At 40.6% G+C, this 22,522-nt stretch overlaps 1 protein-coding gene across 1 annotated transcript in view; it reads right to left on the bottom strand.

Annotated features, from left to right (window-relative positions):
- Positions 1–2,134: 2,134 nt before the first annotated feature.
- Positions 2,135–22,522, bottom strand: part of AIG1 (androgen induced 1) — a 126,397-nt gene continuing 106,009 nt past the window's right edge. The window contains exons 4-6 of the mRNA XM_005150050.3: positions 15,690–15,805; positions 5,933–6,096; positions 2,135–2,803 (exon numbers count right to left, since the gene is read on the bottom strand). Coding sequence (XP_005150107.1) covers positions 2,766–2,803; positions 5,933–6,096; positions 15,690–15,805 — 318 coding nt within the window. The 3' untranslated portion in view covers positions 2,135–2,765. The remainder of the gene's footprint in view (positions 2,804–5,932; positions 6,097–15,689; positions 15,806–22,522) is intronic.

Below are 22,522 nucleotides of genomic sequence, written 5' to 3'. Positions count from 1 at the left end.
TACATCATAGGCTGAATTTAGTGCTCTAAAATGTTTTTTTACTTCAAATATGATGATTCAAAGCTCATAGGAGGTGGAGAGCTTTCTGAGATATGAGAAGACAAATTGATTTCAAATCATCTTGGAATACTATAAATTTCCTCAAAGTGATGAAACCCACCACATTTTGTGTCACATATATTGGCTTTGGCTAACACTGCCAACCTCAAGGGCTTAATGGAGATCTAAGCTTGGTAGTCTATTATCTTTGAGGTGCTTAATATTCACAGGTTCATAGATACCAGGGATTACAATTTTAAGTGCCCCTATGCTGTATCTCTTGAAAGGGAGTCGTCTTTCAGTTGGACACCTACCTATGGATTCAGCTATGCAATTTTGATTACTCACACTCCTGTTCTCTTTATATTCTTACTACATTTCCAAAATCACCTAAAATTACATTGTATTAGAAGAAAAACTTATCTTGAGCAGGTGCAAAACTTGCTGAGAAAGAGGAATCTTTCCATCAACAGCCAGTTTTTGAGGCCTCAGACATCCAGTGGTGCAATAAATACAGCAGAGATGTTGAGTGTGCTCTAGCAGAATGCGTACAGTTGTGCAGCATTCTGGCATTTCTTACTTTTATTTAACACATTCTTTCCATCAGAATGAATTCCTGAATTCAGTGAAGGAAACAATCCCTGTGAAATAAAAAAAATGCAAAAATGTCCTAGACTTAACAGCAGAGCATGAGTTATGCAAGTTCTTCATATAACAAACAAGTCAACAGGGTTTGTGCTTTGGGTTTCTCACCCTAAGCTGCAGTTGATAATCTGCCACAATGGGATGTCTGTCATTGCTGCTGCTGATGTTGGGAAGTACAGCCAGATTCCTTTGCACATTCATTGTCCACCAGTACTTTCATGTGCTAGCACAGCTTTCAGAAGCAGTGACTTTAAGCAGTTCGTAGGTCACTAAACATAACTGATTCCACATTTTCTTTCCTTACTGATTTCTGAAAGCCTGTTGCAAATAAAAGATATGTTACCACCTCCAATATCAATCACCTATCACAATGAAGTCCTAGTTATCTGTGGCTAAAGTGACCATGTTGCAGTATTACTGCGCACATGTGACACACAGCTCAGGTCCAGCAGAAGGTAAGATAACACAAGGCCTCATGGCTACAGCTAATTTGCTTCCAAATTCTGCTACTCTTGTGTGTCCTGTGCTCTCCCTCTGTGGAGCATCAGAAGAGCTCCTTTTTCTTTGTCTGGCTTAATGTTATTTCCATTAACATTGTAGCAACTTGCTTATCTTTGAAATCTTTCCAACTCTTGATCAACAGGTTAAAAATTATAGAGGACACACAAAGACAGTATCATCACAGAAGTCTTATTTTTTAAAGAAATCAACCAAAAAGCACATTGTTAAACTTGTGTATTGTATCCTATGACAGCATGTACATAAATACATTTAACAAGTTACTGTGGAGGCATGTCATGAGTTGTGTAAGACCAGCTTCCCCAAGAACTGTTCTGGAGTAGAAACATGCAGATGGAGCAAAACAGCAGAATGTGGTTAAGTCATTAAAACTCTGCAGAAATCTCTGTAATAGAAATCACCCACTAACATTAACCACCTCTGAAGTGCTCCCACTGTGTTAAAATAAATACATCTAGATACACTAATGAATGAATGTGATGAGAATACCAAGGCATTTGGATCTTAAAGTTACTTTTTAAAAATGATTTCTGGATGACAATTATTCCATTTTAACTGTAGACAATCTTTCTGCCTGCTAGAGTTCCTTCTTGGTTGTTGTATAATGAAACAGAATTCTGTCAACTTTTAAACTATGGCTGTTGTTTTGCACCTGAATTCCTCAAACAAGCGTATGTTTAAACACTTGCTTACACGCTTTCCTGAAGCAAGACTTAAATGCTGTCTCTGATACTACACTAATGGCTCAGCTCATCTACTGAGAACTTACAACTTGAAAACACAGGATCAGGTCTTGTACTGGGAAAATAAGAAAAAAATACTCATATAGAAATACTATCATCTACAGTTGACACTGGAAAACCTGAAAATATATCATTCATATGACACCAATCCATCCAGAATTTCAAGAATCACCATGAAGAAACAGAAACGCTGGGATAATTTGATCTTTATTTAGGCCTATTTCAGAAAACTTGCATCATATTCAGATAGTCTAACACTGCAAGTAAGATTTTACTGGACTCAAAAAATTAACATCACTGATTTAAGGCAGCTGTTACATAGTGTTACATTAATATTTCCATCAGATTGAATTCTTCTTTGGATACATTCATGCAATTAACTTCTACCATGTTTTTACATTGTATTTTAAAATATATATTGTTTTGTTTTCCCACATTAGAACTATCTGGTTAAGCTTTTCCCAAGAAATACAGATGGACTCACTGTTCTTCTTGCTCGAAGTGAAAAGATTTAATGATTTCATGATTTAATGACTTATTTGATGCAAGGAATGCACATGAGTGCCATGGAGATAAATACACATCTTATATGTGCATATCACATGCAAGAATGGAGCAATAGGAATGATGTTGAAACACTGCTATTATTCTTAGCTAAAATCATTTTCCCTCCATATAAAACCCCCAAATATCCTTGTACTGAGCAGACTGCTTATTAAACTTCCTCCTTTCCAAAAGACTCCTCTCCAGGCCAACCTCTGTTGGTGATGAGAAATCTCCTGTGAAGCCATAAGCAATGCTCCATGTTGCCTCTATTTTTCAGTCCAATTTTGGCTTTTCTTTTCCTTCTTCAATACCTGAAAACATATGGAAAGCAGCTTTAAAAACTCTCAATTAATAAAAAAGAAGAGTTTACTTACAGAGGTTCTTCTAATGCATTAATCTTTCTTTTGCCTTTATTGCACTTGTTTCTCACCTACTTGCTTGCTTGCATGTGTTACCACACCTACTGTGAACAAAAAGAGCATCTGCACACCTGATGGCAGTGGTTGTCCAGTAAGGAACTGCTCAATCCTCCCTTCTACCAGATCATTTTCAAATCACCCTAACCCCCTGATGCAGGCTCAGCCTTTGACAGTTGCAGGGGCTGGGAACAGTTAGTTTCCTCATCTCCCCTGCTTACCTACAAGCTAACCAGATACATTTTATTATCTGAAGCTGAGCAGCTGACTTTCTTTGAAAGGAAGTTTATAAAACTGTGTTTCAGAATTCAGTAGCTTTAGGACCCCTCCATTTCAACACTGGATACTTAAATATTTGCAAGTATATCTCCCTTTTTGGAGAGTACAGGAATAAAGAATCAATTACTGCTAATAGGGTTCCTCTCGTAACAGCCATGTAGAAATAGAAGGGCCATGTTGAGTGTATGGCTCCTTAATGAACTTATCTTTGCTGCAGGACTTGCCTCTTTCCTATGCTGAGTGAAGTCTGGGCTGGGCAGCAGATGGTGTTTTTTCTGGCAATGCAAAGATTCGGCTATTTCATATGCCTGTTCCTGGACAATGAATTACTACTGGTATCTGACAGAAGTATTGTTCTTCTCACTAAGCCCTCTCTGCCAGACATCTCAAATACAAATATTTCTTTTGGAGGTTTTCAGGCCTGATGCATGCTAGAAAAGAAAAACTTATGGGTACCAAAGGCAGAAGAACAGCAATGTCTGAGAATGCTGAGAGGAAAATCCAGCAACAACTAATATCACCTGCTAATGCAATATATCCATAGATGGCACGTACACTGAAAGTCACTTTAAAATCAGTTAATTAGTTCCCACATGGGAAACAGTAAGACCCATCTGCAGCTAGAAACCACAACTGCAGAGCTGCCTTGCCGGAAGAAGCAACATGGAAACAAATGGGTCTGACACTGCCAGCAGCCCAAGTACAATGGTCCTGGATGTTGCTGCCAAACCCATGTAATGGAGGAGCCACAGCTGAAGGTTTAACAACCAAAACAAGAGGCTGGGTCTAAAAGATTACAGTGGGTTTACAAGACTGCTCCAGAGCCAATCTCAAGTCTTCTGCTTTCTGCTGGAAGGAACTTTTCCAATAGTTATAAGTGAGCTACTTTATTTGCCTTTTAAAAGGAGCCTATTTCCTTTCTTCTGAAGCACTCTACTGCAGGTGCATCAAATAGATGAGCAGGAAAGCAGATACCCTCAAAACTGTAGAGAGACACTGGCTTGTACAAAGGGCAAATTTTTCCTTGCCTGCCATGTCTGCAGTTCAACTTGGAAAAACTAACTGCAAATCATTTTGTCAGTAGTGAGGTTTTATTTAATGCATCTCCAGAGGAAAAGGAAAAAACTCCAAACCCCAAACAACCCACTCTCGCCCCAGAAATCTCATGGCAAGCTGCTCTGATTTGCAAGCTTACTGCTCAAAAGCCCCTTTTAAATGTATGATTTTCAAATAATATTTTCCCAAGTCTCGCACAGTGACAGTCTGGCATTATTTTACATCTCTGCTGCTTGTGGTGTGCCTGCCATATGCTTCAGGTTAGGTTTACACAAAGCATTTCAAGGGCAGCAAAGCAGCAGGTGACTCCTGGCATTTTCTGTTTTGCAAGTGCTTGAGCTATGAGGGACTCTGGATCAATATACTTTAATGAAATTCAAGGAAATCATGAAGAAGATGACAAGGTGGCCATGGTGAATCTTGGAAGAGTTTGGAATAATGACCTGACTGACAATAGCAACTCTAGGATGGAATGCCACAAGAACCAGGGATTTCGTTATGCATGGAGATCTCCCACCATTCCTTATTCGTGGACTTGGTAAGAACATGTGACTCCTTCTCACATTATTATTCTTCATACAGGAGTTATGTTAGGTGAAATTATCATTCCTTGTGGCTGCCATTTTTGAGAAACTTCTTTCCTGTATTAACTGCAGTATTTTAAATGGATGTGAATGTGACATCAAACTAAGGACTGGAACCAAGCTTGAATACTGTGGCCAATGATTGCTGGTTCTAGAGCAAAAAAAAAAAGCTACTTCACAAGTCTTTCAGTAAAACTGGTTAACATACTTTAAGTAAACACTCAACCACCATCTAACATTAAGTTCTACCTGGTACTGGAGAACTTGTTCAAAAAGTTACCTGCACAATAAACTACCATATGAAGTTATGGTGTATTAATCAGTGCACACTAAGTTTTCCAAAAGGGGATAAAGGCTCTTCATATGGTCCCAACATGTTACAGGCCAAACAATGTAGTGACAGAATTCCTATAGAGCATGGATTTAACTCCAGTTGTGATTTGCAACTGTGGCGATTATGAATTTTCTTTGCTTATTTTAGGCAATTTGATAAATCAAAAACATCTTTCATAGATTAAAGGAACCTCCTTCTAATCCTGTGTTTATCTTATTTTCCCTTTTCCTCTTCTCAGCAATGGGTTGCCTAAGCAAGGTAGATAATATAGTCTGCACAGTTATGTTTACCCTGCACAAAGGTGATAATTCATTCTTATTATTCTACTGACATGAACATATTAATTTTCCTTGAACATATTTATAAGCAGAAAACACCTTATACCTGAAAATACTAAAAAGATTTAATTTCAAAGCTTAAGCTTACCGTTAACAGCATTCCCACAGAACAATACTTTATCTGCACCTAAGGGGTTCATCATCTAATAAGTGGGTTGTAAACCAAGTGGGTTGCAAACCTCTCAGGTAACTGCCATCAGCTCTTTAATTAGTATTGGAAGTTAAAAGAATACATATTCATAGCTCACCAGGCTTCCCAGCAGCCATTCCATTCATCCATCTGCTCTTAAGAGCAAGCAAGCAACATGTTTCAGTGGAACTTCTGTCATTCCCCTTTGTTTTAGCCAGCTTAAAGCCTTCTCGACTTCCAGGGGAGCATACACAAGCCCTGATGGTGCATTTCATAAGTTAATATTTCTAATACAATACTCACATTTTTGGGTATCCCAGATGTAGTTGTTCAAGACCTCTCCCACCAAGTAGAACATGTTAATTATTACAGTAACGGCTGCAAAAAATACTACTTTGACACCTGGACTGAGGTGTTCAAGAAGCGGGTACACCCACACTCCCGTGACGTGGTGAATCCAGCACACCCTGAAACAAAATGAAACAAGTACTGACTCTTACAAACCTGTTTTTCAGAACTAGCTTGGGCTATAGGCTTGGCTAGTGCAAGCCGAAAAGCAATTATCTGAAAGAACTGCAAGTCTGAACTGAACTGGAGCATCTGGATGACATCCACCAGGAACAGACATCACAAACTATGAAACTGTGACTGATTTCCCACATTCTTACTGCTTTGCTTTAAATTTTGCACGAGCACATGCTCAACTTTCATATTCTGATGCAGGCAGGTATTTCCTTGGTGTGTCTGTATTTATGAGGAACGCACACCCCTGTTTCCTGTGGCAGCAGGGAAACTGCAGCACTCTCTGTTCCAAACAGGTTCTTATCCAAAGAGCGTTCAGTGCACTCTAGGCTCTCCCACACAACCCACCTCTGCTTTCTGCAGCATCCTTCTTTCATTTTGTACACATTTGTGTTTCTGTGTCTTCTCCTTGCTACACCTGGCAAGTGCATCAGTGTTTTGGGGTTTGCCAGAAACATGGTTCAGCTTCTCTTTCAGAGAATAATGTCTCCAGCATCTGTGTTTTAGGTTGCTCCTCCTTCTCTTTCAGTTACCTGGTATCATTTGGGATCTAATAATTTTTTCTCTAGGTATGATAAATATAAAAAAATAAAGAAACAAAAAAAGAAATCACCTCATCAGCGAAATTCTGCTCAGCTCTACACTCACTACACAGTAAAGGCAAAGCAATGATAGTGGTTTTCTGGTGGCATAGAGATTTTTAGCTATCAGCTACAGGGCGGACTGTTCGTACACTAACCGAAGGGACGGGGTCAGCTTTACCGCAGTGCAGCCTGAAGAAGCACACCGAGTACGTGGTTTCTCTGTGTGTGACTGCAGTGGACACCTGTATCCTCTGAAGGGATAGCTTTTGAGTTGAGACCTTTTTGAGTTTGATATGTGGCGAGTGGTGGTGAAGTAAGAGGGAGCAGAGAGAGTCCATACGCTGCAGTCGGTCGAAGCTAAGAAAGCCAAATGTTGCCAAACAACTGAGCAAACATCATGGAGGATAACCGGGCAAAATGCTTAGTGGAGACAGGCTGGGCTCTCTTAGGGAATGTAAATCTCTTCCTTTCTGAGCTGGCAGTTTGAGAGAGAAGCTCACAGTAAAGCACAGGTAGAGAAGACTCAGCAGCTGCACAGGCTATTACTGATGGTGATTTCCATGTCCATAAGATTTGCTTCACTTAATAATAGTTCTATTTAAGGAAGATTTTTGATCATTAGATCAACAGTCACAGGCTCCTGAGGGCAGAGACACAGAATTCTACCCAAATTGTTACTACAAATACCTGTCACACAGAGAGTACAGAATCCCTGTTTAACAATTCTCCATCACTCTGGAAATGTACATGGTTGCCATAGCTTCCCTCCTCCTTAGAAAAACTTTTATTGCAGCCAAACAGTGTCCAAGGTTGGACACTTCATGAAGGAATCTACATGTGTCAGTAAATTAATCTGCATGATCTAAATACAGATTAAAACCCTTTCTCCAAATGAGTTCACATATGGAAAATAATCTCTGTACTTTACAGTTATTTTCTGCATTCTTCTATGCCAGAATTAACCTGACAAGATAACAGTATCTGAAAAAAATAAAAGGGTTCCTGCGTAACCCATGGTAATGGGATACCATGTTCCTCTTGATCAAAGAAAAAGGTGGGACAGTTAGGTAGAAGGAAATGGGATGTCCTCTACTCCCAGGTTGGCTTAGCAGGGAGCGCCTATTATTGTCTCATGTTTTTCAGTTTCATGATCATTCTGTGAAAAACAACTCCAAGAAAAAGGCTCGAAGAAAAGCCAGGTCTTTTTCAGTTATTTTCTCTGGTGTGATGAAAAGTGTCCAGCACTATAAAACACCTTTGCAGAGGTACTTTTTTAAAGGAACCTTCTAAACTGCACCTATATAGCCACCTTCATGAACCAAGCAGGAGTTGCATTTACTAGAATGTGTTTATGCTGGAAAGAGATAGTATTTTCTAAATCCAGCCAATGAGTCACTGATGAGCTCCTGAATGTCAGTCATCTCTGGTTAGTTCAGGGTCTCTATGAGTTCAGCTTATGCACTCTGCTCTCTGTTGCCCACCCAGCACAGGAGCTCCTTCATGACTGGGTGATCCTGCTCATGTGGTCAGTGTGGCTGTTGTACGCCTGTCCCCGGTGCTGCCACACCATAGGAACTCATGCTCTGAGAACAAGAGGTACCGAGTGCCACTCAGGAGACAACAGTCACAAACCCACCTGATCAGCCACCCTGATCTTTCTTAAAATGGGCTGCACCACATCACTTGTTACATTGGGATGGAGTAATATTAGCCTTCTTTTCCACTGAGCAGTGACACACTATTCCTGCATTGTCTTTACCACAAGTGGGAGCAGCAAAGGGATGACTGCTGCCATGGAAACCTCACCTGATGGCCTTTCTTTGTGGGTTAGTTCCTGCTTCAATACAAGCTATCATCTTGGTGCCACACAATAAGGGGCTGATCAACAGTAGGCATAAAGCTTCCACACAAGATTGCCGATTACTGATGTTAATGAATGTCTTCGACGCTGCAATTCTAGTAGTCATTATTCCTGTCCAACCTCATTATTAAATAAGCACAAGAGAGCATGAATTAAGATTTACTTAGGAGTGCTAATCTAGATCCAATTTAGACCCTGCTACTGAACAGGTATAAAAAATGGGTTGCTTAGATAAAAATAAATGGAGGATGAAAACTTTCAGCTAAAACCAGACTGCCTACTTTTGAGAAGGTAAAATTAATTTAAGCCTCCTTGTGTTTTGGTACCATGGCGGCCCATGTAGATGATACAGCCATGTGTTTTCAAAGATGAATGTGTTAGAGGTCATTGAGCTCATTTAGCCATTTGTTAGAACTGGTAAAAAAAGTAGGAATGGAAATATTCACACATTGTATTCAGATTAAAATGTCTGTGAAAAGAAGTGGTGATTTCAGAAGTTTTCAACCAGTTGGTGTAGAAATCAGAAAAAGCTATTTGAAAACACACAGTATTGCTTCTTTTTAACAAGTCTGTCAAAAATCTGGCTTTGTAAAATTTGACTTTGTTTTTCACTTCTACAATAATGTTGTGTATCTCTCCTATCAAAGTAATCAGGAGGAAGTGAAAACTATGCAGAGAAGATACAAGTACATTTATTCTTTAGCTATACATCTTCTGTTGATGAAGAAAAGTAAATACAAAAAGTTATCGCAACCTTGTGGTTTATGTGTGCTCTACCTGTCACTTTCAGTAATGAAGCTGTTACAACAGCATGTGTACAACTTAGTCCTCATAGAAGCAAGCTCAACATGTGTGTATAATGGTGGATAACCATGACACCCAAAAGATTTTGCAATAGGAGACACTGCAGAAAATGGCTGCTCCTTCATGATGGCTGCTTTCAGCTGCAAGCCTGAATATACTTGCACAGGCATCACAGCATGATGTTGTGGTCTGAACTCTGAGAGTCTCCACCCATTTCCTGCCCAAGTTGAGTTCTTCAACAAAGTCCACACGCAAACATCAATCAGTAGTATGTGTTCTGGAAACAGAAACTATAAAATGAGGGCTGTGTAACTTTTCAAGAGCAGTGAATGAGAAGACACAGAATAACAGTGCATGTCAGAAAATGTGAAGAGCTCCCAGTGCTCTTCCTTATAACAGAAGAGCACTTCAACAGAACTCAGAAACAAAAAATTCGTATCTGATAATGGAAATACCTTTCTGAATGATACCTAATCAACCTCTGGAATGCTGTACTCTATCTTTCAGCAATACATCTCTGAAATCAGGATATTCAAAAAAGTTTTCAAGTATACAAGTTTGGAAGTCTACTTAGTCCACTCCTCTGTGCCATATAATGCAACTCTAGCAAGCTTCTGAAGTCAGGAGACTGTACAGGCATGTGTACAAGAATGTGTACAGTCATGCTTAAGTGCAAAGAGTACAGGGTATATAAACAATCAAGACTGAAGGATCCAAGCATCTGCTTTTTGACATAGGTTTTTGAAGAAAATTTCCCTTGTAGGCTGGTTGTTCCAAAATGGCCTGCTAAATCTTCTCCAGAAGAATATGACATTAGCTGTAGTTAGAGCTTGGATATGACTACTCTATATGGATATAACCTCTATGCCAGTTCCTTTCTGGTTACTTCTTGCACCAGCAAATCCTTTCCTGCATTTTCTGTGCTGTTTCCAGTAACTAGTAGAAAGGAAGGCTGACCCTTCAGTCCCAAACAAATAAGCCATTTCACATTGTGGCTACTCTTTACTGAACAACAGAACATGGGCATTTTCTATGCATTTACAAGATCTTTCCTAGCAGCTCTTCCTTTTCTGCAGAAAGTGAGAACTTTACCCAGAACTATTAAATTGTGGAACGTCTCCCAGAGGAGGTGACTGGGCTTACAGTAGCTGAGTCATTCAAAACTTCAATGAACAAATCATTTGTGTTCATAGAGTAGGGACCAAGCCTGTACCTTCAGAGGCAGGAGCACAATGACCCATACTAAATCTCTTTTACTTTTAGTTTCTAACACTGACTGATGTGAGGCACATTTTCATAAATCCTTCTGATTTTTTTTTGCTTTCCTCCCCAAGAAATCCCAGAGGACAGCTTGTTCTGCAGCCAACCAGAATTATTAAGATCTCAGCCTCATTAAGATGCTGGGCTTTTTAGGATACCAGCCAAATAGGCCTAAATCACCTACACCATGAATGTGCATAATTTAGAAATTTTAAAGACTAAAATATTAGTTCGATAAATGTTCATCAGTTAGGAAATAACAGCAATCATCGCCTCTTGTTCCAGTTTCTTATGCTGGATGCTTCACTGATCTGCGTGGTCCTGAACAATACATGGGTTGCAGGACTGTGCTCCTAGTATGGAGTGGCTCATGCAGTCAGAAGAAGATGATTCCTGGAAAACTGCAGCTGCAAACAATGTCACATGCAAAGCATACCCAGCATGATATGGTGCTGGCATCCTCTGGGATGAGCAAAGCTTAGCAGAAATTTGTGTTTATATACAGGTAGCCAGAATGATAGAAACTCTGAAGATTTGCTGCAAGGTGTTGTCATCTTTGGAATTCATCTATTCTGATAAACAGTATTTCATCTTAAATATAGTAATGGTTGCTATGCCTTCTTGAGCTATATTTTAAGGAGCTGCACAAGTAAGTGAGAATATATTATCCATGCATGTCATCTGTGATTGTACTGTTGCTTTGACTGAAACATTTGTGGATGTGGAGGTGGAGGGGAGCCAGAATGTATCAGTCCATAATGGCTATGTCAGACCTAACAGGCTGAGGATCCATACAGCCTTCTCTTGCTGAAAGCACTTCTGTGCTCCCATCCTCCTTCTGGGTCAGGTAGAGGGGATGCTAATCTTCTCCTGGCCTATTTCTGCTGCTTCTGCTTCTTCCTACTCTTTCCTGTTCTCAGTAGCTCTGGCTCCAGCTCCTTCCTCCTCCTCTGCATTGTCTCATCTGTCACTCACATCTCCCATCAGCCTGTCTGTCTCTTTCCTCCAGCTTTTCCCACTTGCATGATTTCGGCTTTCAAGCTGCACATTTCCTTACCCATTTCTCTTTTAATCCATGGCCCTATTTAATCTCTTTTGCCTGCTCCAAGGATTTTTCACTTGTTTTTTCCCCAACCACCAATCCCTGTGATCTCTACTGAACTTCTGTTCCCAACGCTTGCTTCCAAAAGCATTCATGACTCCCTCCCCACGTACATACAGACCCTCAGCACACCCAGGCACAGTCTTGATGTGTTTCTCCTGCTCCATTGGCACCGGCAACCTCAGAAATCCCTCTGGTTTCTCATTCCTGCCCCTCTTTATTAATAAGCCTGTCAATTCCCACCAAGCTTCACACTATAACTCTTCACCTCTCTCTTCTGAATGCTGAGGTTTGTCCTAGCAGTCTGCACCCTTATCCCTTTGCCAGTGTTTGCTCTTTCTGATCTTCCTCTCCTTCTATGGAGAATCACTAGTGGAAATCTACAGCAAGGCTGACAGCATCGATCTCAAGTTAATTCCAAATTCTCAGTGTACATTCCTTTCTTAAACTTGTGCAAGAAGAATTCAGCAAATTATCCCATCTAGACGCTCTCCCTCGGCAAATCTACAGAACTCTCCTAAAGTCATTTCAGGAGAAACTTCTTTTCAGATGAAAGTTTAAAGGTACCTGAGCTCTTTAAATAGATTTACTGAACAAGGAAAGAACAAATCAAGTCCAAGCTTGGCACATGTGAAGGCATGCTCCTTGTGGATTTGAGATAGCAACAAGAGAGCAGATCAAGTCTTTTGCTCCCAAACACGTAGCCCAGCTATGTGTTTGGGAGAAAAACACGATTAGTGCAGTGGAGTCAGGTTCTTAGGGTCTGTTTTTTTGGCATCCTCAAGCACTCAAAAGCAGAGGGAACAAGAAAACCATTTTAAATAAACGTATTTGTCTCAGTTTATTTTAGGGACATATTAGGCTCTGATATTAGTTACCATGAGGTCATTCTTATTACAAGGAGCAACACATTTCTGGTTCTTTTCTGTTCCTTGACAACGAAACCCATACACCCATTGGCAGTATTTTCTGGTAGTACTGGCAAGCTTTTGGGTTTTCTTAGCACTGCCTAGGTTTAAAAATTCAATACAAATTGTGACCTTTTCAAGCCATGCTAAATAAAGCCAATTGGCCATTCCTGTCTTATCCCATGGCCTGGATCCTGAAAGTCCATGTATGGTGTGCAACAGGCAATGCAAGTTTGAGAATGATCTGCCTGGGCACAGTTCCTTAAATGCAAGGGAGAGCTCCCCCACCCAGGGAGCGCATGAGCTAAGTGTGCCTACTCTAATGCTCTCTGATTGATAGAAGGTTTTACTCAGATGAGGATGTTTCTCAGATAACATGCCTCTGAAAAATACTCAGGGGATACAAAGTTATTTAGCTACATTCTTCCAACTTCAGTGATTCTATTCAGAACTGTTTGCCTCTTTTCCCATTTATCTAATACAGATAATGCAAGCTTGCTATTCCACCATCTCTTTCATACATGAAAGGTTCAGTCACATATGAAATAAAACAGAAAGTTCTCTCTGCTTGGAACTGAAAAAAATGCATTAAAAGAAGCAAACTTAAAAATATCTTCCTGTGTGCTCCTTTACAGTACAAAGCGTGGCATGATACATGAATCAGGTAGCATGGTAAGAAGGTTTCAGCTGAGGGTGGGGAGACAGTTCAAAATTCAAGGGCAAAACAGAGAATATTTGATTAGCAGCTGCTCACAGTTTATACTGAGAGAGTTGCAGTGAAAGCACTTATGCTGAGGGAAAAAATGACATAGGGAGGACAAATATCGAGTGGCAGATCCGTAACTTCTAGGTAAGAAAAAACCCAAGAACTAAGCCTCAGCAGGGGACCCATGGATAACCAAAAGTACAAAGGGAGGAAGTTCCATCAGGCTGTATGTAACTAGGTCATTTGCAGGTGTAGTCTCATTTTAATGCAATGTGCATGGAGGGTCTAAACGCTACACCAACAAGGGCAGTAAATCTGAACTAAGTAAAAGGTCTCTGTCTCCATGTTGTCACTTAGCAGTAGGAAGATAGTGGACCTGAATTGTGAAAAGTAAGGGATGAAAGACCTCACTTTTCATACTTTCTGGTAGTTTTCTTAATCTGTGAAAGTGAGATACGTTGTATTGATACCATTGAGCCAAGATTTGGCTTGCAGCCTCAAACAAATCTTGGATAGAGGCTTCAATAACACCTGCTGGCTGAAGACATGCACAACTTACAGATGATGGCACAGCATAGCGTGTGTCTGCCTCCAGCCTTCCCCAAAAGCCTTCTTTCATAAGAGCAGAAGGAGAAATAAGCTGCAAGTGCAGAATTTAGCAAGATGACCTTTAGGCTGAGTAAGCAATTGTCTCAGACCAGCTTCAGAGAAATCACAGCTTGGAAGGAGAGTTGCTTGAGTGTAGCCTTATCTATTTTGGAAATCATGTATGTGTAGCCAAAACCAATAAACAGCAAAAGCAAAGGGAGATGATCATAGTCTGTAACCAGCTATTTGCTTAGTAGTTGATTTCTTAACACAGAATCTTCTTCCCCTGCTTTACTTGTCCTACAATTTCCTTTTACCTTATACTTGTAGCTGTAGGATGTTGGGATGTAGACGCACTGTAGTAGGCAGGATCAAACCACATAAATATCACACTGATACTGTAACAGATTCTTGAAAGGCACTTCTGTTTTATTTCACTTCCCGAACTGGATCATCTCCATTTTCTATTCCTACTGAGTACTACTGCATGTGTTTACTTACATAATTCTGAGAAAACAAGAGTTGCCATAGGAGGTCAGATCACAGATACAGTAACTCTCTCAACCCGTCTCTAAGCACCCTTCAGAGGAACGTTGGGAAACATCTCTGTTAGCATTATTATGCATGGGTTAAAAAAACCCCAACAACTTTCTCCTAAAGGAAACACTAAGTGCCTTTTTGCATGAGGTTGTCCTTATCCTAGAATTACAAATATTTCTATTATTTAAGAAGCATGTGTATGTTTATAAAAGCAAATGGCAGAGTGTGACTGTTGTCCTGGGAGACAACACCCTACTTCAGCTGGGTTACTAGCATTTTATGATCACTCAGTATGCAGGGATGCGTGTGAAGAATGGCCTCTCTTTTGTGGGACCACTGAAACAGTATGACAGTACTGCCTTGTGCCTGTGTTCTCTCTCTAGTTTTATCTCACTTGAGGGGTGGAAAAGCAAGTATTATCCTTGATTATGGAAAATATCCTCATAGCTAAGGGAAGGGCGTTGTGAGGTGAGAAGAAAAAATATGAGAGGGTCATAAAATGTTTGCAGGAAGGGTAACTGATAGATGGTATTAAAGGAATATTGTAAATAAAACAGAAGTTTAGTGAAAAATAAAATGCTAGAATGACCAAAGTAAACTAACTTTGTCATGCAAGTCAGGTGCTTAAATAGAAACTGCCCAAAGACTTAATATAATGTTGTGTAAGAAAGGTTATTTCTGTTTTAGTTTTTCGCAAACATTTGCATTTTTTAAAACAAACTTCAGAGTGTTTGTATTACTGCCTTATTCTGTAATTAATTTTACAGAACGAATTTATGAATTAGTAAAGAAAAAAGATGGTGTTCACCTTTTCTGTTGCCACTTAAATACTGATGCAGGAAATCATTTGACTATTCTCAATTTTATTTGATAGAACAAAAATCCCAAGCAATAAAACTAAGGTCCAAGAAAAACATTTAGCTTGAAAAAAAGGTTGAAAAATGTACCCTTGGAAAGACTACTGCTTACATGGGATTGTTCAACAAATTCCTGTTGTGTGAGGTTTGGCATATACTTTCTAAAAATATAAGCATCTGGGGAAACCAGACAAAGCCCAGGTCTTGGACCAAACGAGGCATGCAGCGTGAATCTGTTAGCGATTATATCCATAATGAAATATGTGCCCAAATTTAGCAGTATAAAACCCCCAATACAATATGAAAACACAGTGTGTACAGCCCTTACCATAAAATATAGCCAACAGCAAAGGTGCACACTGCCGCCAGTCCACAGCTCCTGCTGGGATACTGATGATGTGTTGTTCTCATCTCGATTAATACAAAGGGCAAAACTGTTGTATGCTGAAAAAGACAAAACAATGGGGGAAACACAGGTGATACAAATGATTCTCACTGCATTTCCATGTTAGTTCTACAATAACAAACTTGAATGCAAAAACCTGAAGTCAATTTCTTGATGGTTAGAAAAACAAGGTAAAATGACTCCATAAAGTTGATCAATACCCCAAACAATATTGTCCCTATATTGTCCAATTGTTCAAAAGAGCAGCAGAAATCAGTGAGCAGAATGTGCTTTTTCTTTTGTCTAGGAATCCAAGGCAGACAGTGAGTAAAAAGGGGATATGGCATGAGGGGACACAGGGGTGCCAGTCAGCCTTGCAGTTTGCAGATCCTTGCCACATCACCTCGGTTATTTTGACCATTCAAGTTAGAAGGCATTGCATCTGATTTTCAGAGACTCTAAGCACAAACAATAACAAATGAATGAATATAAATGGAGGTATATAATGTTTCTGAGAATGAGGTTTAAATGTATCTCAGTCTGGGGACTTGAAAACAGGGGATGTATTTCAAATGATAGCCTCAATACCTCTGCTGCTCCACCTGTAAGACAGGAGCAATTATCTTCCTCAGAAAGGTGTTGTGAATCCTAATTTGTTAGTTGTTGTGCAAAATGGTTTTAGATTCCTAAATGAAACATATGAAAACCAAAGCTGTAAAAACCATTTTCAGCCACTTGTCTTTCTTTAGCTGTGAAACTCCTTATTTTGTCATTTTCCCATACACATTTTGTATACTGCCCTTCTGAGAAGGTCTGTTCATCCAATTAATGTCAGCAGCATGAAAAATTGCATCTAGCTTGCCCCCAACACTCCATGTCTACATTTCAGAGTGCTGGCAGGCATGAAAATATACGTAAGTGAAGAACAAATGTGCCAGGAAATAAACCCCATCATTTCTGAATACACGGCTCACCTAGGACCAACATTATTGGTGACTGAAGAAACATACGCTGCCTTGCAACCACAAGGCCCAATTACTGCTGATGTCCGAAGGGAATTACTTCAGTTGAGAGCTTGGTTCTGGGGCTTGGTGTGCCTGTGACTGAACTATCCTGCCCAGTCCACAGGGATGTCTGGAGGTGTACTACCACAAGGGCAACCTAAGCACTAAACCAGGTTCAATCCTTCCCCAACTACTTGATCACCAAATGGAAAAGAAGGCCATGGTCAGCCATCAGATGTGCACATGTAGTTCTGGGGGGAGCTGGAGGGCTGGATTTGTAAGTTTGTAATAAGTAATGGTGTAAATCACACTGATTTTCATCAACACGAAGACAGAACAGGCATAGAGTAGAAAAATTCTAGCGTGGACTATCAGGTTCAAATGAGAGGAAACAGAGTGGGGTCTCAGCCTTTAACAACCGCGAAGAAGGAAGAAGTGCTTGAATGAGAAATAAGATAATGGAAAGGCCCTGTCTCAGAGATGTAACACAATTTGAATTGGATAACTGCTCTGATTTTCAAGGCATTAGTAATTAATGACTAGCATTTGGCAAATGTCAGGTGGATAATACAGCAGTTAGGGGAGCTTTCAATTTCTTCATCTTTTAACAACTTGTTCCGCCCCATTCCTTTAAACAGTATAAATCAGCATCAAGGGAATGCAAACATGTTTTACATGTGGTCTGTGATAGAGGTGCTCACTATTAGATGAGAGGTCTATAAACTGTGCAGGACTTTCAGAGCCCATTAACAGGGCCTGACAGCAAAGCAAGCCCTGGAGATTCACGTGTACGACTTGCATCTGTATGGAAAAGGTCTTCAGACAGAGATCAGTACCTCACTCTGCACAGCCCCCAAAACAGGGTAGCTGGAGGCTGTGCAAATATCTTCTGCCCTACCTCCATAACCTCTTCAGAGAAAAAGACAGAAGGCAACAAAGACTATTAACTCCAACCCTTATCCTTGATATTCCTTGTATGACATATTCTTGTGATCCAGTCACTTAGTCTTAACTCTGCACTATATGGATAATGGTTACAGAATTTGTGAGCTATGTTTCTCAATTGAAATCTTTACTGCTTTAGATACTGGCTGTTGATGCACTCTTCATTGATGATAACAACTCAACAGCTTGCCAATTAAAAAGTAGTTAAAATAATTCCAGCAATCAGACCTTAATCTAGGTGCTTTTCTCCTTTCCCTTCTTCCAGTTCCTGTGGTTATGTAATAAAATAGGTCATTATTTCCCTAAATTCTCACTTCTACTCTCTTCTAAAGGTAAAGGGGGAGAGGAGAGGATAATGAGCTGTATCACTAAACAGTCTGTGTACAAAATCTTGTTAAAAGTGCAGTGCAATTAAAAGTGTAAGGAAAAAATCAGAGATCTTAGATCTTTAATCATAGTCTGTTATAGCAAATGTCCTATGCAATGTACCTGCAAACACTGCAGTTTTACATATCCAGAGTATGAACTTTGGTTTAAAATGCTGTAGTGAAACTGCCACTCTAAAAAGCTGTTTCAGTACTCTACCCAAACTACAACCAAGATAAAATTTGCCTTTCCTACATTTCAGCCCCTTCAAGCCCCTTAATTTGAAAAACATTAAATTCTGTATGCAGGGATACCTTCTGTCAAACAGTGCCAATTAAAACTCTGGAGCTATAAATACCAAATTTGAATCAGACTGGCACCTGGACTGAAGCCTAGTTAAGGTGAGCAGGGGTCAAACATGTGAGTGGGATCCATCAGGGGTAGGAAAGCTGCAGGAGGCCAGAAATTTCATACTCACGTTTTTGCTACCTGATTTCTGTATAAACTTGAGCCCATGGGAATCTGAAGCTTAGAGAGAAAATACCACTGATGCTTCCTTGACCTGTTTGTTGAAGATCACGCTGTGCCAGTCAAAGATGCCTGAATGGTATCACTGGGACTGATCCCTTCTACTTACTGGCAGGCTAAAGGACAGCACATGTCTCACCTTGTTTGTCAAAGCACTTGGCAGTGCTTCCCAAGGTCCCACACCCCACAAGTGGGGAAGAAACATGGCTTGCCAAATTTCTGCTGCTGCTAACACTGCATTAAAACAAGAGAGAAACCAGATCAACATAAAGAGCCCAGACGGAATTTGCAGAAAGGTTATCATATGGAGGATTTGATCCAGGAAACACTCCAGAGACTGACTTCAAAGGAGCAACCTCTGAGCGAGGCTGAATTAGCACACACTGCAAGAAAGCCACCCTAAGAGCTGCAGGTGGATTAATTCCTACAATTGCCACTGCTTCCTCAGAGAAACTCTGCTCCTTACTCACTCTTTAAAAAGATGATATTAAAATACATACCCCTATGGTATATATGTGTCTAATGACATCTGGGACTGGTAAATCACATTACAAATAGGCAGCACATCTGTAGTGTTGGCTTGAGAAGTTGAGCTTTGATGGAGGACTGTGCTCCCCCATTTTAGGTGTGAGCTACAACAGTTAGAAAAAAGACTTTATGCAAATCAGGTACAGTAAGTTCTGTAATAATCTTTAGGCAAATTAAGTGCTCATTCTTGAAAGGCTGATTATATATTTTATCTTCCAACGAGTAAGTGCTGCTTTTTTTTTAACACTGTTTTCATTAATACCTTGCTTGACCTTTTCCCTTAGTTTTAAAGGGAATGTTTAAGCATTTCAAAAGGTGCTAAATTGACAGCTTTGTGTGTTGCTGTTTTCTGTCCTTAGCACAAACACAGCAGTGCTATCTTCCCAAGCCACCCAGTCTTGATCTGCAAATACTGGCCAGAACTACCTTTACAACAAGGAGTTCAGTCTAAAAAACCATTTGCTTTCTCTGATGCCCAGTCAGTAAGCAGAAGTACCACAGGGATCGTGAAACCATATGGGGATCATGTAAATTGTAATTATAATTCACTTCAATGAACAAAAGACTGTGACTTGCTACTCAATTTGATCACACTAAAAACTATAAGGTAGAGGACATTTAAGTTCAATATAAATACCATGGACCTCTATTGAGAGGGCTTTCAGTGTGCCCTTCAGCCCATCCTCCTAGGAGTCATTGAAAGCCCACTGACAAGAAAGGAAAACTTGTAGCTTTCATGTTACCAACATTTTAGCTGGTGGACTGGAAGCCTCCTGGAAGTGCTGCCACTCTGCAACAAGGAGGCTGCAGATGGGTTTTCATCCACAGAACCTGTGCAGCCAGGGAGCTGGAGGCCTCATCCCTTACCCAAAGCTGTGTCCACACCAGAGCCTCTGCTCTGGCATGGGCAGCTGCTCCACCATCTGCTGGGGAAACTGCCCTGCAGCACACTGCCACTGTGCCTTAGACGTATGCTGATATGAACTTGATGGAGGCCCCTTCTTTGCACCCTGCTGCATGAGCTGTTGTGCAAACTGCTGCATGCGCTGGCTGCCTCTGTTTCCTGTCTTTCTAACATTCCTCTAAAGAATCTAATTTCCATCTGAAGGATGCTACCCTTCACTGTTTTTTTCTGAACTCACAACCAGGGTACATGTTGTTAAACAGTTGCTCCATGTCAGGATGAGCGAAGTTATCTGTCTGCATCTCCTTTTACATTTCAGATAAGAAGCACCTTGAGATTAAAGGCTTTACAAAAACAACCAGCAAAATGACCATTCCTCTTAATTTAAAAGTATTACCAGTGTATTCACCTTGGAAACCTATACTAATAAGCCTAAAAATCCTTACAGCTGTAGTCAGGGCCATTTGTAGAGTAACAGCAGTAATACAGCTGCATTTTCTGCATGCTCCTAGAATAACACAGAGAACCAGACCAGAAACTAGTAAACCAAGGAGCACCATTATGATTTACTCACTGAGAAACTTCTGGGAAAGGAACAGCTGGCAAGAGAGTATTTATGTGTCATCTGAAGGATGATACCTTCCACCAAGGCAGCCTAATCCATAAAGAGAGCAGCAGGATATCAGAGCTGGGTGCATAATAAATTGGAATCCTTGAGTGAGTCTGAGCCCTTCTGAGACTCAAAGTGCTGGTAGCACTTTTCCTCTTACAAATGAGAAATTATGACTATTAACTGAGACATGCTGATGCACAGGATGCACTCCAAGGCAGCCACAGACGGCTCGTTAATTGTTATTGTAGGTTGGAAGGAGGAAGAAGCACTGTATGAGCTAAACAAAGACCAATACCCTGTAACGCCATGAAATACACAAGAGCCAGAGATAACCATTTTCACTCAACAGAAGACTGCAATGTTCTTTGAAAAGAAAATTAACACTTCTTCTTTAATGTCACCCCTCTTTCTGTAGATAAATACAGTAGACATGGCATATCGACTTAATAGGAACTCTATCACTTTCTCCACACATACCTAATTGTTGACGGATTTGTTCTGGTTGTTTCTGATGCATGAAGTACATACTACATATCGAAATAGCAGTGTCAATCTGATCTCACCCCTGTGACTGTACTAATGTCAGGGAGGTTATATATAGGTATTTATCTATAGAATTTCCACAGTGCCAATCACTGAAGCACTTCAGCACCTCAGAAGCATTGCTAAACATACTCTCACAGCAGTCCTGATCTGTAGTGGCAGGATATCCTATCCACATTTTGGAGGAGGGCAACATGGAGATGGAATGCCTCACTTGAGGTCATGCAGGGTAGCTATGGAGGAATGGAGAATCACATTGTATTCCTCAGTTCCATTCCTGGGTGTCAAGTCTGAGATGAGCAAGCACCAAATTTGTAGTAATAACAAAATTTTGGTATGAAAGCCTACCTCCTAATGCAAGTTTATAGCTCTGAGACATCTTGGCGCTTTCAACAGCATTCAGCTTTTACCTTGACTGACCCTCTGTCCTGATTCCCCTCTGCTTTCGGATGTTTCTTCACTTGCCTCCCTCTGAGCTGTCTCTCTCCCATCTGAGCTCCTGCTGCTTCAAGCTGCTTCCTTGTAACTCCCATCCTACCAGCCCAAGTGACGCCTCTGTGCTCTCCTGGCCCTGATTCAGCAGCTCCCAGGGCGACATATCCCTGCTTCCGTGTTGGCCTCTTTCAATCACCACAGGTCTTCCCCTCATATCCATCAGGACATTTGGCAGGCACAGATAATGCCTTAACTTGGCACATCAAAATCTTGGTCACTCAGACTTGAAAGAAGATGATACCAGGGATGGACTGGGCCAGGATGGGACATACGTGGAATAGTGGAATTGTGCAAAACCAGGGTCGCATTGCAAATGGAACAGTATTGTTACATGTTTAATTTTCTTTAACTTCAGTTCTCCCTTAACTTCAATATACCTGTTTTTAATGTATGCCATATATACAGATATCATTAAATACATGCCAAGTCCAATGTCACATAAGTCATCTCTCTCCTTTTGCTGGGATCCCTTAACTCCTTGAAGGCATGCTAAGGCACATGAAAAACAACAAGGTGCTTGGCTGACAGCCAGCATGGCTTCACTAAGGGGAAATCCTACCTGACCAATTTGGTGGCTTTCTATGATGGAGCTACAGAACTGATGGACATGGGTAGAGCACTTGATGTCATCTACATGGACTTGTGCAAAGCGTTCAACACTGTCCCACACAACATCCTTGTCTCTAAATTGGAGAGACATCAACTTCATAGGTGGACCACTCGGTGGATAAAGAACTGGCTGGATGGTTGCACTCAAAGAGTTGTGGTCACTGGTTCAGTGTCTGGCTGGAGACCAGGAACAAGTGGTGTCCCTCAGGGATTGGTGTTGGGACCGGTCTTGTTCAACATC

The sequence above is a fragment of the Melopsittacus undulatus genome, chromosome 3, assembly GCF_012275295.1.
Source record: "Melopsittacus undulatus isolate bMelUnd1 chromosome 3, bMelUnd1.mat.Z, whole genome shotgun sequence".
Lineage (NCBI taxonomy): Eukaryota > Metazoa > Chordata > Aves > Psittaciformes > Psittaculidae > Melopsittacus > Melopsittacus undulatus.
This window is presented reverse-complemented; position numbering and strand designations above follow the sequence as displayed.